Source organism: Apodemus sylvaticus, chromosome 1, assembly GCF_947179515.1.
Source record: "Apodemus sylvaticus chromosome 1, mApoSyl1.1, whole genome shotgun sequence".
Lineage (NCBI taxonomy): Eukaryota > Metazoa > Chordata > Mammalia > Rodentia > Muridae > Apodemus > Apodemus sylvaticus.
In genome coordinates this window covers 99,280,708-99,294,847 of record NC_067472.1, presented here as the reverse complement: position 1 = coordinate 99,294,847, position 14,140 = coordinate 99,280,708, and the positions used below count along the sequence as shown (strand labels likewise).

At 47.4% G+C, this 14,140-nt stretch overlaps 1 protein-coding gene and 1 pseudogene across 1 annotated transcript; both read left to right on the top strand.

Annotated features, from left to right (window-relative positions):
- Nucleotides 1-3,108: 3,108 nt before the first annotated feature.
- Nucleotides 3,109-4,649, top strand: LOC127681753 (ubiquitin-conjugating enzyme E2 variant 1-like; annotated as a pseudogene).
- Nucleotides 4,650-11,562: 6,913 nt separating this feature from the next.
- Rbmxl2 (RBMX like 2) lies at nucleotides 11,563-12,720 on the top strand. The gene has a single exon (XM_052175638.1). It carries the CDS (start codon nucleotides 11,563-11,565, stop codon nucleotides 12,718-12,720), a length of 1,158 nt encoding a protein of 385 aa, XP_052031598.1.
- The last annotated feature ends 1,420 nt before the right edge of the window (nucleotides 12,721-14,140 follow it).

Below are 14,140 nucleotides of genomic sequence, written 5' to 3'. Positions count from 1 at the left end.
TTTAACTTGTAAGAAATACTGTTTGTCCAGAAGCACTGAACCGCATTCCAGTAGGGATTGGTCACACACGTCTCTGTAAAATGTTTGTTGGGTTTCACACAGAGGTTGAGAAAGTAAAGCAAAACACAAAGTGCTACAAGTGTCATGTTTTTATTGACTATGGAGCGTAAAACCCTGGAAAATAGAGAACTGAACTTGATGGTGGGACTTGTCCCAGTTAATGTTACTTATTGCTGTGATGAAACACCACCACAACCAAAAGCAACTTGTGGTGAGAAGGGTTTATTTTTCTCATTTCCATATAATGGTTCCTCATCAAAGCAGGGAGGAGAGGACCTCACACAGGGCAGGAACCTGGAGGCAACTGATGCAGAGGCCACAGAGGAGTGCCCCTTACTGGCTTAGCTCAACATAGCTTGCTCATGTTTCTTTCTAATAGAACCCAGGGCCACCAGCCCAGGTATGGCACCATCCCAATGGGCTGGGCACTCCTGCATTAATTTCTAAGAAAATGCACTATAGCTGGATCTTATGGAGGCATTTTCTTGATTGAGGATGGGGGTGGGGGAAATAAAGAGTTACAAACCTTGGTTTCCCACAGCCCTGGCTTAGTTCATACCAGTGCTCTAGCTTATTCTATTAGAATGGCATCCATATGTGCACTGAGTACTGCCGACGTCAGTCACTTGTCTTTAAATGTAGACTTATATACACTCCATACTAGACTCAATGATCAAGAATATTGGGGTGAATCTCCATAGAAGTGAGCATTTTAAGTAACTGACTAGTTGAAAATCACTGATTTTGGTAGATGTGGGAATACAATTCTGCAATGCTTACTTTGTAACCTCCTATTATAAAAGGTGGGGGATTAATTTTAAAAGGATATAAGGCTATTGAAAATAAAACTAAAAGGAGTCATTTGATAAAGTGGCACAGTAATTATCTGTGCCAACTTGAACCCAAGAAAGATTGTTAGGGGCTATTAAAGAAAGCCGTAGAACAAACCATTCCAGAACTGGGTGATGGTGGGGAAAACTAGTGATTTGGAGCCAGGTATGGCACTGCATGCCTTTAATACTCAGCGCTTGGGAGGAAGAGACATGTGAACCTTTGGGTTCAAGTTGAGCCTGATCTACAAAGTGAGTTCCGGGCCAGCGAGAGTTACATGATGAGACCCTGACTCAATAGAATAATTCATAGCATGGCAAATGAGCATTTGGCAAGGCTCAGCCAAGCATTTTCCTCTTCATGGTATCATGTGTGGCTCTTTGGTGGTATTGAGTGGGGGATGCTCTGGACACCACTTTGGAGGATGGCTGGAAACCCAGTATGAAAGTCCTGCAGGGCATCTGTGTCTGAATTGGAACAGTTTAAGCTCTACCCTGGCAATGCTGCCAAAGCTCAGTGTTGATGAGGTGGTGGCAGTGAGTAGCTACAGGGACGGCACTTAGAAGACTTTCTTGTGGGAGAGGAGGGGGTATAAAGGGTAGGAAGAGGGTGACTAAGAGTAGGGTGGGAGGGGCTGAGACCTGAGGGGCAGGACCTGTGTGGAGGAAGCGAGTACACTGGGAACAGAATGCTAGCCTTGAGCAAACAGAAGGAAGCCCAGAGCAAGTCTGCAGATGGAGAGGTGCATAACTGCTTCAGACAGGAGCACAGCCAGTCACTGATGGATTTGCTACAGCCTTGTCTCTAGACTCAGAATGGAGCAGAGGGGCCAGCCCCAACCAGGTTTCCATTGCCACAGAGCAGGACCATGGACAGCACTTTTTGCTGTTTCCCTCCCTTTCAAAGGGCAACTTGCCACTTAAGCTAGAGAAAGGACCCAAGGAGCTGAAGAGGTTTGCATCCCCATAGGAGGAACAATATATACCAACGAGTACCCCCAGAGCTCGCAAGGACTAAGCCATCAACCAAAGAGTACACATGGCTCCAACTACATATGTAGCAGAGGATGGCCTTTTCAGATAATGAGAGGTCATTGATCCTGTGAAGGCTTGATGTCCCAGTGTAGGGGAATGCCAGGTCAGGAAAGTGGGAAGGGGGGCTTAGATAGGGGCTTTTCAGAGGGGAAATGAGGAAAGGGGATAACATTTGAAATGCAAATAAAGCAAATATCTAATAAATTTTTTTAAAAAAGACTCTAATCCTGAAGTTTTTATGTATTTTGGATAGATGCTAACCTCAAAATAACCAAACAACCCAATCAAACAAAGGGAGTATAGAACTAAACAGAATTCACAAAAGGGGAATCTTGAATGGCCGAGAAGCACTTAAAGAATTGTTAAAAGTCCTTAGAGATCAGGGAAATGCAAATCAAAAGACCCCTGAGATTCCACCTTATACCAATCAGAATGGCTAAGATCAAACACTTAGGTGATAGCACATGTTGGCAAGGATGTGGAAAAAGAGGACCTCATCTCCATTGCTGGTGGGATTGTAAACTTGTACAACCACTCTGGAATTCAATCTGGAGGTTCCAGAAAATTAGAAATAGATCTACCTGAAGACCCAGCTATACCACTTTTGGGCATATGCCCAAAAGATGCCCCACCATACCACAGGGGCACGTGTTCCACTATGTTCATAGTAGCCTTATCAGTGATAGAAGCTGGAGACAGCCCAGATGTCCCATAAGGGACAAATGGATACAGAAAATGTGGTTCATTTACACAATGGAAAACTCAGCTATTAAGAATGAGGACATTATGTGTTTTGCAGGAAAATGGAACTAGAAAATAATCGTCCTGAGTAATGTATCTCGGACCCAAAAGAACATGCATAGTATGTACTCACTAATACATGTATATTAGCAAGAAAAGGGAGGGATAGAATACCTAGGATGCAATCCACAAAACTCAAGGTTAACAAGCCAAAGGACCCAAGTGAGGAACTTCAATCCCACTTGGGAGGGAGAAGAAAGCAATCATGGAAGGCACAGGGAGAGAGGGACCTGGGTTTTGGGGGGGGGAGGGGAAAAGGGGAACATAATCAGGTATTGGGTGCTGGGAATAAAAGACAAGCCCTGAGGACCTTCAGAATGAATGGAAATATGCAACCTTGGGTGGTGGGAGGTGGGGAGATCCTCTAGAACATACCAGAAACATGCGAGGTGAGAAACTCCCAGGACTCAAACAGTGGGGAGATGGAACTCGCAGAGTCTGCCTCCAGTAGAAAGACAGGGCATCAAGTGGAGGGATGGGATTGTCATCTAACAGTCAAAACTCTGACCCAGAATTGGTCCTGTCTAAAAGAAGTGAAGCGATAAAAATGGAAGAGACTGAGGGAAAGGAGGTCCAGTGACAGGCCCAAAATAGGATCCATCTCAAGGAGATGCTCCAAGGCCTGACACTGTTACTGAAGCTATGGTGTGCTTACAAACAGGAGCCTAGCATGGCTGCCCTCTGAGAGGCTCAACAAGCAGCTGAAAGAGTCAGATGCAGATACTTACGCCCAACCAATGGACAGATGCCTCAGACCCCTGTGGTTGAATTAGGAAAAGGCTGGAAGAAGCTAAGGAGGACCACATAGGAAGACCAGCAGTCTCAACTAACCAGGACTCCTGAGATCTCTCACACAGACACTGAGCAACCAAGCAGGCAGCATGCACTACCTGGTACAAGGTTCCCAACACATACACAACAGAGGACTGCCTGGTCTGGCCTCAGTGAGAGCTGTGCCTAACCTTTTAGAGACTAGAGGCCCCAGGCAGTGGGGAGGCCTGGGGGGGGGGGAAGGGCTGGGGGGGTATCCTCTTGGAGACAGGAAGAACGGGATGAGGAAATTTGGGATGATAGACCCAGAGTGGGGTAACAACTGGACTGTAAAAAATTAATTAAAAATGTAAGAGTCTGAAGCCACCATCAATAGGCCAAAACAATAGTCTCCAGAATAGGAAAAGATCTTCAACAACTCTATATCTGACAGAGAGCTAATAAAGAATTCATGAAGTTAGACAACAAACCAAATAACACAATTATTCTCAACAAAGAAATCTATAATTGCTGAGAAACACTTAAATGTTCAACATCCTTACTCATTAGGAAAATACAAGTTAAAAAGACTCTTGAGATTCCACCTTATACCTATTACGACGGCTAAGATCAATAACTCAAGTGACAGCACACGTTGGCAAAGATGTGGAGCAAGGGGGACACTTCTTGATTCCTGGTGAGAGTGAAAACTTGTACAACAGAGCAATGCAAGATAGCAGCCACCACAGGCTCAGGAGTAAAAGTCCCTCGAAATTTCCAACTGTTGGAAGAGCTGGAAGAAGGCCAGAAAGGAGTAGGCGATGGCACAGTTAACTGGGCCCTGGAGGCGGACAAGGACATGACACAAGATGGACAGGCATGATAATTGGGCCTCCATGAACAATATATGAAAACCAAATACACAGCCTTAAAAGAGAATGTGGGCTTAAGTACCCAGAAGCACCCTCATCTGTAAGATTTGTAACAAGAGTTAATATGAGTGGTGTGAGCAGTTCGAATCGAGTGGTGGATCCAAGAGTCATGGCAGTGCTGGAAAAGTGGCAGAATTCCCACAGTATCAAAGTCATCCTGCAGGTACTGCGGGGCCTGATGATGTCAAAAGAGAAGGCAAAGCTGCCACAGCCACCAGAAGAACAGTGTTACAGCAATTAGTCACCAAGGCCCGGCCTCCTCTCCTCATCCAACCCAAGTCTTCATTTTCTACAGTAGTGAATTTTCTAGATAACATCTATAGACCTCAAAGTACTGGGGAGGAAGCCCCACTCAGACTCCATCCAGAGACAATGTGCTAGAACTAACTTCTTGTCCATTTGAAATACCAGACTTGAGCTGCGTACCATCATCTGTCAAGTGTAACCACTGTCTGCCTGATTGAACTTCTGAGATCGGAGGTGCTGAAATCGATTTCCTTTGGAAGCAGTGGGCACAGCCAATGCCACTGTGAACAGACAGTCACACAATCACCTGCTGCTGACATTTGGCCTGGGTCTGCCTTTGCCTGCCCCTTCCCCCCCCCCACCACAGCTGTGTGGTGGCCCTTAGAATAGATGGAAAGGCTTCAGGTAGCAGCCATGGAACTGACTACTTCTGGACTTGGAGCACTTTGGCTGCACCCCTGCTTTCTTAAGTCTTAAGTGATGCCCCATCCAGCCATGGTCCCCACTCCTCCACTCCCGCCCTTGGCCAAAGCTTAGATTGTAAGCCTCCCCTCCCTCTGAAATTGACCTCGAGTGAGGAATTCAGAGCTTCCCATCTCCCCACCTTTATTAAGGGGTGCTGCTTTCCCCTCCTCAACTCCCTTGTTGCCCATCACCACCCAACACTTGCTGTGGCCAGAAGCCATCAAATGAGATTGGAAGAGCCTGGCCTCACTCACTTAGCTCCAGACCACATTCACCTGCCACCAGCCTGGGAAGGGAGCACAAGTCCTTGGCCCTCTAGCTTTGAGCTCAAGTCATGAAGTGAACAAAGTAGTCACAGGGAGACTCAGACTAGCCAGCTCTCAGGGTCCTTGGTGCATATATGCCCAGAGAAAGGCCATGCACAGAGTCCTCAGTGCACATGGTTCTGAGTTGGTTCCTTTTCCCGTAATTGCTTTTTGCTTTTACACATTGAAGAGGTATGAACAGGGCTCTCGGCCACCCATCAGGTCTGATGTAGAGCCTGACAGCTGACTGAACAGGAGGCCCTGACCCTGTAGATTCAGATTTCAGTGTGGCTCCTCAGACCCTCTGCAGGGACAGGGAGGAGCTCTGTGTCACCTCATTTGCAGATCATTTGCAGATCAGTGGGCCTGGCCTCCTGGCTCATTGCCAAGTTCCCCACTCTGTTCAGGACCACTACATGTTGAAATGTGGATGCATACCGAAATAAATATAATTTGTTGTGTTGAAAAGGAAACTTGTACAACCACTCTGGAAATCAATTTGGCAGCGTCTCAGAAAATTGAGAAAAGTTCTACCTCAGGACCCACCTACACCTCTTCTAGGCATGTACCCAACATATGCCCCATCATCCCACAAGGATGCTGGCTCAACTGTGTTTATAGCAGCTTTATTCATAATAGCCAGAAACTGGAAACAGCCCAAATGCCCCTCAACTGAGGAATAGATAAAGAAAATGCGGTTCGTTTATGCAATGGAACACCACTCAGCTATTAAAAGCAATAATATCATGAAATTTGCAGACAAGTGGATAAAACTGGAAAATACCCTGAGTGAGGTAACCCAGACCCAAAAGGACATGCATGGTAGTACTCTCTTATAGTGAAGGACATTAGCCATAAAGTAAAGGATACCCACCCTACAATCCATAGGCCCAAAGAAGCTAAACAACAAGGAGGGTCCAAGGGAGGATGCTTGAAGCTCTCAAAGAGGGAAATAAAATGGTCATTGCAGGTGGATGGGGGGAGAGAACTGGAAAAGAGAGGGAATGGGTAGGGGAAGGGGAGATAAGGTGTAGGGAGAGCTAGGAACAGAGGCCTGGTCCAGTTAACAGAATTGGGGGTGCTCCAGGGAGTCTATGACAGAGTTTCTCCCTGAGTCTCCTAGCAGTGAAAGATGTGGAGTCTGAAGTGTCCACCTCCTTTAGCCAGGCAGGACACCCAGTGGAGGAATAAGAGCAGCAACCCACCTATAAAACCTAGCATCTAGCTTCTCCTTTACAGCAGCTTCCCATGTCACTGAAGGGGCCAGGCATCCCTGGGACACTGCAGACATGAAGTGAGTTAACATCTGAGGGTATTGATGTTAAGGTTCTCATGCCACACTCATACACTCATCCTGCATAGAAATCATAGAACTTGGCTGCAGGCTGCTGCTGGAAACCTCACCCCGTCCTTAAGGTGTAAAAATAAGAAGAGGCTCTCCTCTGACACAGGCAGGGGCCTGATTCTCTTCAGAGACCCTGCCATGGCATCCATTTCTGGCACTGGGCCTGAAAGAACATCTCTGTGCACTGATGTAACTGTGGGATCTAAGCATGTTCCTTGTTTGAAGAAATACAATCTGAAAGTCCTCGTTACTGTAATGTCTTCTATTCTAGCTCTTTATTAGCACTCTTAGCATTTGCATCTATTATGGGGTAAGTAAAGCCCTGTTTACTCAGTGTCTATTTCTGTCAAGACAAGTTGGTAGAGGTCAGGAAGTAGTTCAGTGGTAGAGGGCTTTCTGAGCATATGCAAGGCTATAGATTCAAACTTAAACACCAGGAAAATGAGTAAAATAAAGGGAACAAAACCACTTCTGGTCCAAATCAGTCCTACCTACCAGCTATGTTCTGCAACTCTACAGGGAATGTGACATCTGTCTCTTCTACCCCAGAAGTGTCTTTAGGAGTAGTTTGTATCTTAACAATACAAAATGAAATCATATAGTGTTCTCCATTTTTTTTTGCATTATTGTAATTGTGACAGGGCAAGACCAACCTGAGGCCATTTCAGGTTTAACTAGAATTTGATTACCCTGATGGACAATCCAGTGGAAAATTACCCAACTCTATTCTAGGAACCTGAATTCACAATGCTACAGTTAGCTTAGCTTAGCTTCTGCTAAACTGCCTGCTTGCACAAATCTCCTCTGGGAACAGCAGAGTGTGATACCATGATGTGGATTTTGTCTTTAAAATGCCTTTTGCTCTAAATGCTCAGGACTATACTTAGGTCCTAAATAATCCGAGTGTAGTCCTACCATTTGGAATAAAGATTTCCAATTGGCTATAAACTGTGTCTATGTGGTCATCTCTCTTGGGCTCCCTGTAACATAATCTCTCAACTTATTTGGGTCAGTTCAGAAATAAAATGGACAAGTATATAGTTATATCTATTGGTAAATTCCAGCCACCTTCTAAAGCTACAGATTTGCCTTTTATTTTCCTCCTTTGAGTTAAGATTGTCCAGACTGGTTTCAGATTCCCAGGGTCAAGCAATTCTCCAACCTCTACCTTCCAAGTAAAGACTACAGGTCTGTACAACTGTACCTTATTCCCAAATTAGTTCCTCTTATGAACATCAACATGTTCTGTTTTAATGCTGGAGTTTTCCAAAATCCCCATAGTGATGTTCATTTCGGTGTCCCCTTAAAAGCCAGGTTTTCATTATCCCTCCCCTTAACCATATAGCCAGGCTAGCTGTAGTGTCATGATGTCAGTAGCAACCCACACATAAGAGCTTTTACCATTATCAAAATTCTTCCATGATTGCTAGGAAAACATCATTTTATTTAAACTCCCTGTCTTAGGGTTTTATTGCTGTGATGAAACATGATGGTCACAGCAACTCTTATAAAGGAAAGCATTTAATTGGGGCTGGCTAACAGTTCAGAAGTTTAGTCCATTGTCAGTATGGCAAGAAGCACGGTAGCAGGTAGGCAGATATGCTGGAGTTTTATACCTGTAGGGGCAGGCAGTAGGAAGAGAGAGTGTGAGCTACTGTGTCTGGCTGGAGCTTCAAAATCTCAAAGCCCACCCCCAGAAACACGCTTCCTCCTACAAGTCCACACCTCCCAATATTGCCACTGAACCTATGGTGCCATTTTTATTCAAACCTCTACACAACCACCCAGAGCTCTTTTTCTTCTATTTAAACAGTGGTGGAAAAAGAAAAAAAAAAAACAAAAAAACAAACAAACAAAAAAAAACAGTGGTGGTCCCCCCCCCCCGCCCAGTGGTGGTTTTGCAAGCAGGAAAAACACTAGCCTTAGAACTCCTAAACATAACTATATAACTTTTTATTGGTCAATTGAGCTCCAAGACACTATCAATACAATATAAATCTAGCACAATTTCACACTATTCCAAAATTAGTTCTAAGGGAAAGGGGTTTATTTCTTGGTAAGCCTACTAAATAGTTATTATTCTTTCAGCTCCATATTTCTACTGCAACACATTAATGATATATATGTGTATGTATATCCATGGTCCCTTCCTACTCCTCCTCCTCCTGCTCCTCCTCCTCCTCCTGCTCCTCCTGCTCCTCCTCCTCCTCCTCCTCCTCTGGAGCACAAAAGTTCTCACGTTCTTATCACTAGATTGGTTAAGTAATCAGCTCTTACACTAATGTTATCTAGGTCCCCACCGGCGTTTACATGATTTATTTACACAGCATTTACAGTGAAGAAACACAATGACCAATTTATAGAAGAAAGCATTTAACTGGGATTGATTATAGCTTCCAAGGTTAGTTCATTATCATCATGTGAAGAGTGTGGTGGCAGGCAGGCATGGCACTAGAGTAGTAAGTGACAGTTACATTCTGATCCTTGGCCAAGGGTAGGGAAGGAGAGGGAGAGGGAAAGGGAGGAGAGAGAGGAGAGGGACAGGGAAAGGGAGGAGAGGGAGGAGAGGGAGGAGAGGGAGAGGGACAGGGAGAGGCAGAGAGAGAGAGAAGAGGGACAGGGAGAGGCAGGGAGAGAGAGAAAGGGGACAGGAAGAGGCAGAGAGGGAGGAGAGGGACAGGGAGAGGCAGAGAAGGAGGAAAGGGACAGGGAGAGGGAGGAGAGGGAGGAGAGGGACAGGGAGAGGGAGGAGAAAGAGAGAGGGACAGGGAGAGGCAGAGGGAGAGAGGGAGAGAGGGACAGGGAGAGGCAGAGAGAGGGACAGGGAGAGGGAGGAGAGGGAGGAGAGGGACAGGGAGAGGCAAAGAGAGAGAGAGGGACAGGGAGAGGCAGAGAGAGAAAGAAGAGGGACGGGGAGAGGCAGAGGGAGAGAGAGAGGGGGGGACAGGGAGAGGCAGAGAGAGAGAGAGGGACAGGGAGAGGGAGGAGAGGGACGGAGAGGGAGGAGAGGGAAAGGGAGGAGAGGGAGGAGAGGGACAGGGAGAGTCAGAGAGGGAGGAGAGGGACAGGGAGAGGGAGGAGAGGGACACGGAGAGAAAGACACTGGGCCTGGCATGGGTTTTTGAAACCTTAAAGCCCACACTCAGTGACATAACTGCTCCAACAAGGCCACACCTCCTAATCCTTCTCAAACTTCCACTCCCTAATGAGTAAGCATTAAAATATGATTCCATAGGGCCATTCTAGAGGGCCATTCTAGAGGGCCATTCTCATTCTCATTCAAACCATTACATCATCGTTGGGCACCAAGTATGCCCTAGAAATAAAAAAAAAAAAGCATTCTTTCCCAGAAATGCCAAGGGTTTCAGGAGCCAAATACCAAGAAGCCTAGACAAAAACTGTGCTGTATGTCTGTTGCCAGAGATGTGGCAGCTTGTATGAAGGTGTTAACAGAGCAAAACAGAATTCGATGGAATCCAGATGTATTTTGGGGTCAAGTTTCCTAAACGATTGGGTTAGGAAAGAGTGATGAATGTTCCAATGTTCACCCAAGGGAGGAGGAAAGGATGTGAAAGAACCATGTAAGAAATACTAAAAGTATCAGACTAGCCACATAGATAAATCACAAAAGCATGCTGAGGTGAATCAGCCAAATCACAGGAGTTCATTATGATTATAGAAGTAAATTTATATTAAGTTGAAGAACAGGAAAACTCCATTTGTGGTAGATGAGAAAACAGTGACACCCCCCCCCCATTGTGAGGACGGAAGACACTGTTCTGAGAGAAATACAATGGGAGCGTTCCAGTGAGGGGCATGTTAGACATCTTGATGCGTGTGGGACATGGTTCCGTGGATGCACACACTTAAAAGATTAAGCATCAAACTAAGCACATTTATAAACTTAGAAGAACATTAGAGAAAATGGAAAAAGAAACTTCTTCCATGGCCGAGGAAAAATATGACAAAGCATTCTATAAGAGAAGTTTCAAAAAGGAGGAAAATAGACAAGATAATTATGGCTACGATTAAACCTTACAAACTAGCAGGAAGAAATGTGAAAAACATTTTCGTGAATACATGTGAGACCAAACAGACGACTGTTTTGTTTTGTTGTTAAAAAAAGAGAGAGAGAGAGAGAGTAAATCCATATAATGGTTTTACTCTTAAAACCATTTAAAGTAAAGAAAAAGTAGACCATTAGTTTACTTTAAACTGTGGTTTCGCCTACCAACACCTTCTTCCCTTCATGGGAAAAATAAACCCTCGCATCTCATTACTAAGCTTTATATACAAACTCCGTTCTAAATCTTTAAAACGACTACTAATTTCATTTTCCAGGGGGCTGTTTGTTGTTTGTTTGTTTGTTTTAAAATCGTTTGGGTAACTAGGTTTGGAATGCCTTGGAATTCTTCTCATTAAGAGCAATGGAACTTTATTTCTACCTCCCCTAACGGCTTTTTAATTCAGCCGCGCTTCTGGGACGGCCCCACACGTGAAGCCAGGGCCAGCTGACTGAGACTGGAGGCCACCGAAGCCACACACCAGTTTCCGCCTCCCCGAGACACCCGCTTGAGGTGCGGACCTGCCGACCAATCACAGGCAGGAGTCGCCCGTGGCTCAGGGGCCGCCGGCCCTGCCTTCCGCCCTCCCGCCTGCGCACAGCGCCCCACGACCGGTAGGAGGCGGTCTCGACCAGCAAGGGCGGTCAGTGTCGCGCTGTCTCTCGCCTCTCCGCCACCACAGCCCTCACTGCTGCTGCCGTCGTCGCCGCTGCCGTCGCTGCTGCCGACATGGTTGAAGCCGACCGTCCAGGGAAGCTCTTCATCGGGGGTCTCAACCTCGAAACCGACGAGAAGGGCCTCGAAACCGCTTTCGGCAAGTATGGCCGCATCATCGAGGTGCTCCTGATGAAGGACCGGGAAACCTCCAAGTCCAGAGGCTTCGCGTTCGTCACCTTCGAGAACCCCGCGGACGCCAAGGCCGCAGCCCGAGACATGAACGGCAAGTCCCTGGATGGTAAGGCCATCAAGGTGGCCCAGGCCACCAAGCCGGTGTTCGAGAGCGGCCGGCGCGGGCCCCCTCCTCCCCGAAGCCGCGGCCGCCCGAGGGGCCTGCGCGGGACCCGCGGCGGCGGCCCGAGGCGCCCTCCCTCCCGGGGCGGGTCGGCCGACGAAGGCGGCTACTCGGGGGATTTCGACCTGCGGCCTTCGCGGGCCCCCATGCCACTGAAGCGCGGACCACCGCCGCGCCGGGCCGGGCCTCCGCCCAAGAGAGCAGCGCCGTCGGGCCCGGCGCGCAGCGGCGCGGGAATTCGCGGGCGGGCGGCGGGCTCCCGGGGACGAGACGGCTACGGAGGCCCGCCGCGCCGGGAGCTGCCACCGCCGCGCCGCGACCCGTACCTGGGCCCGCGCGACGAGGGCTACTCGCCCCGGGAGAGCTATTCGAGCCGCGACTACCCGAGCGCCCGGGACCCGCGCGACTTCGCGCCGTCGCCCCGCGACTACACCTACCGCGACTATGGCCACTCGAGCGCGCGAGACGAATGCCCTTCCAGGGGCTACTGCGAGCGCGACGGCTACGGGGGCCGCGAGCGCGACTACGAGCACCCTAGCGGAGGCTCCTACCGCGACCCCTTCGACAGCTACGGGGACCCGCGTGGAGCCGGCCCTGCCCGAGGTCCGCCGCCATCTTACGGCGGGGGCCGCTACGAAGAGTACCGGGGATGCTCGCCCGACGGCTACGGCGGCCGCGACAGCTACCGCAGCGAGCGCTACTCGAGTGGCCGCGAGCGCGTGGGTAGACCGGAGCGCGGGCTGCCGCCGTCTGTAGAACGAAGCTGCCCGACGCCGCGCGATTCCTACAGCCGCTCGGGCCGCCGGGCGCCCCCGAGGGGCGGAGGCCGCGTGGGAAGCCGCCTGGAGCGAGGGGGAGGCCGGAGCAGGTACTGAGCCCGCTGGCCTCAGGACTGGCATCCGAAGTCAAGAAAAGAAGAATCAGTTTCCTGGTAACTCATCCAAGGACTAGTCCTAAGAAGAGTTGTTTTTCTTATTTTTACCGTTTTAAGATTTTTTCCCCCCTTGTTAACTTCCTCTGCATTTTTATGCATTTGAGAGGCAAAAAAAAAAAAAGTTAAAACTCGTTTAATTTCATTTTGGAATTGTTAAACGTTTCAACAAGCTCGTGTTAAAAGTATGACTTGAACCTGCGTAGTAGTCTTCCTTGTCGTTCAAAGTATTTCCCGTAAAGGCTTCTTCCCTTCCAAATTTGCCTGATAAAGGAGGCAAACGGTTCTAAGGTCTTTGCACAGAAATCTTGCCCACCTAAAACGGAAAAAGGATCGTGCCCCTTCAGACCAAACTGGGGATTGGGGAGAAAGAGTTGGGGGGAATTGGTGTTTGCTACTCGATTTCAAAGTGTCTTTCAAACTGAATCTGTTTCCAGTACTAAAAACCAACCAAGCAGCAACCAAACCCACTTAGACCAGATGCTGTGTAAAGATGGTGCCATTCAATCGATGAGTCAAAAGCAAATGGATGCTGGCTTTTATTTTAACTTGTTTTGACTGCTTTGCCGATTTTGCTTTTTCTTTGGAGATCTGCAGAATCTCCTGTTTCTTCCTTCCCCAAGATAGCATTTACATGATTGGAACATCGATGGAATACTAAATTTAAAATTTGACCAACCAACCACAAAGCTGAAAAACAAAACAACCCAAAATTACCTATTGATAGCATTTATTTTTACCATTAATAAGTTATTAAGAAATGTGCCAATGGTGGATTTGGGAATCATAATGACTTTCCATTCCTAACTCCGATATAGATACTGGTTCAGGTGGAGAAAATTGGGCTTCTTCCCCCTGGGTGAAGCTTCTCAGGAACAAAGGTCAGAGAATCCCTGAAAGATTGCATTTCAACATCTGAGAATCTCAGACTACTATGAAGGGGCAGGGTCAACTGTCGGAGAAAAGCAAAGAGGGAGTGTTGAGTGTTCCCCACTGAAAAGGGAGGTTTGGGCAGAAAAAGATCAGAGAGGCTTCTTTCAAGATACTTCAGGAGAGACATGTCTCCTCTTTCCACCCCAAACTTAGGTCAAGAAATACCCGTGGAATCCCCCTGCTTATGTGAGAAATGGTATAGAACTTGTTTTTCAGTGTAATATTGCTGGCGGAAACAGATGGATGTCCAAACAACAAAAAAGTCTTGATCTCTGAATGCAACACACACAGTCCTATAACAAGGGTGTTTTTGGTTATTTTTTTTTTTGACAATGTAGTAGATGAATTAAAGGATATGCCATATAGTGGCCCAGAAGATGTAATACAGCAAATAGAAATTTTAAATCCAGGAATTATTCTAGCAAAACTCC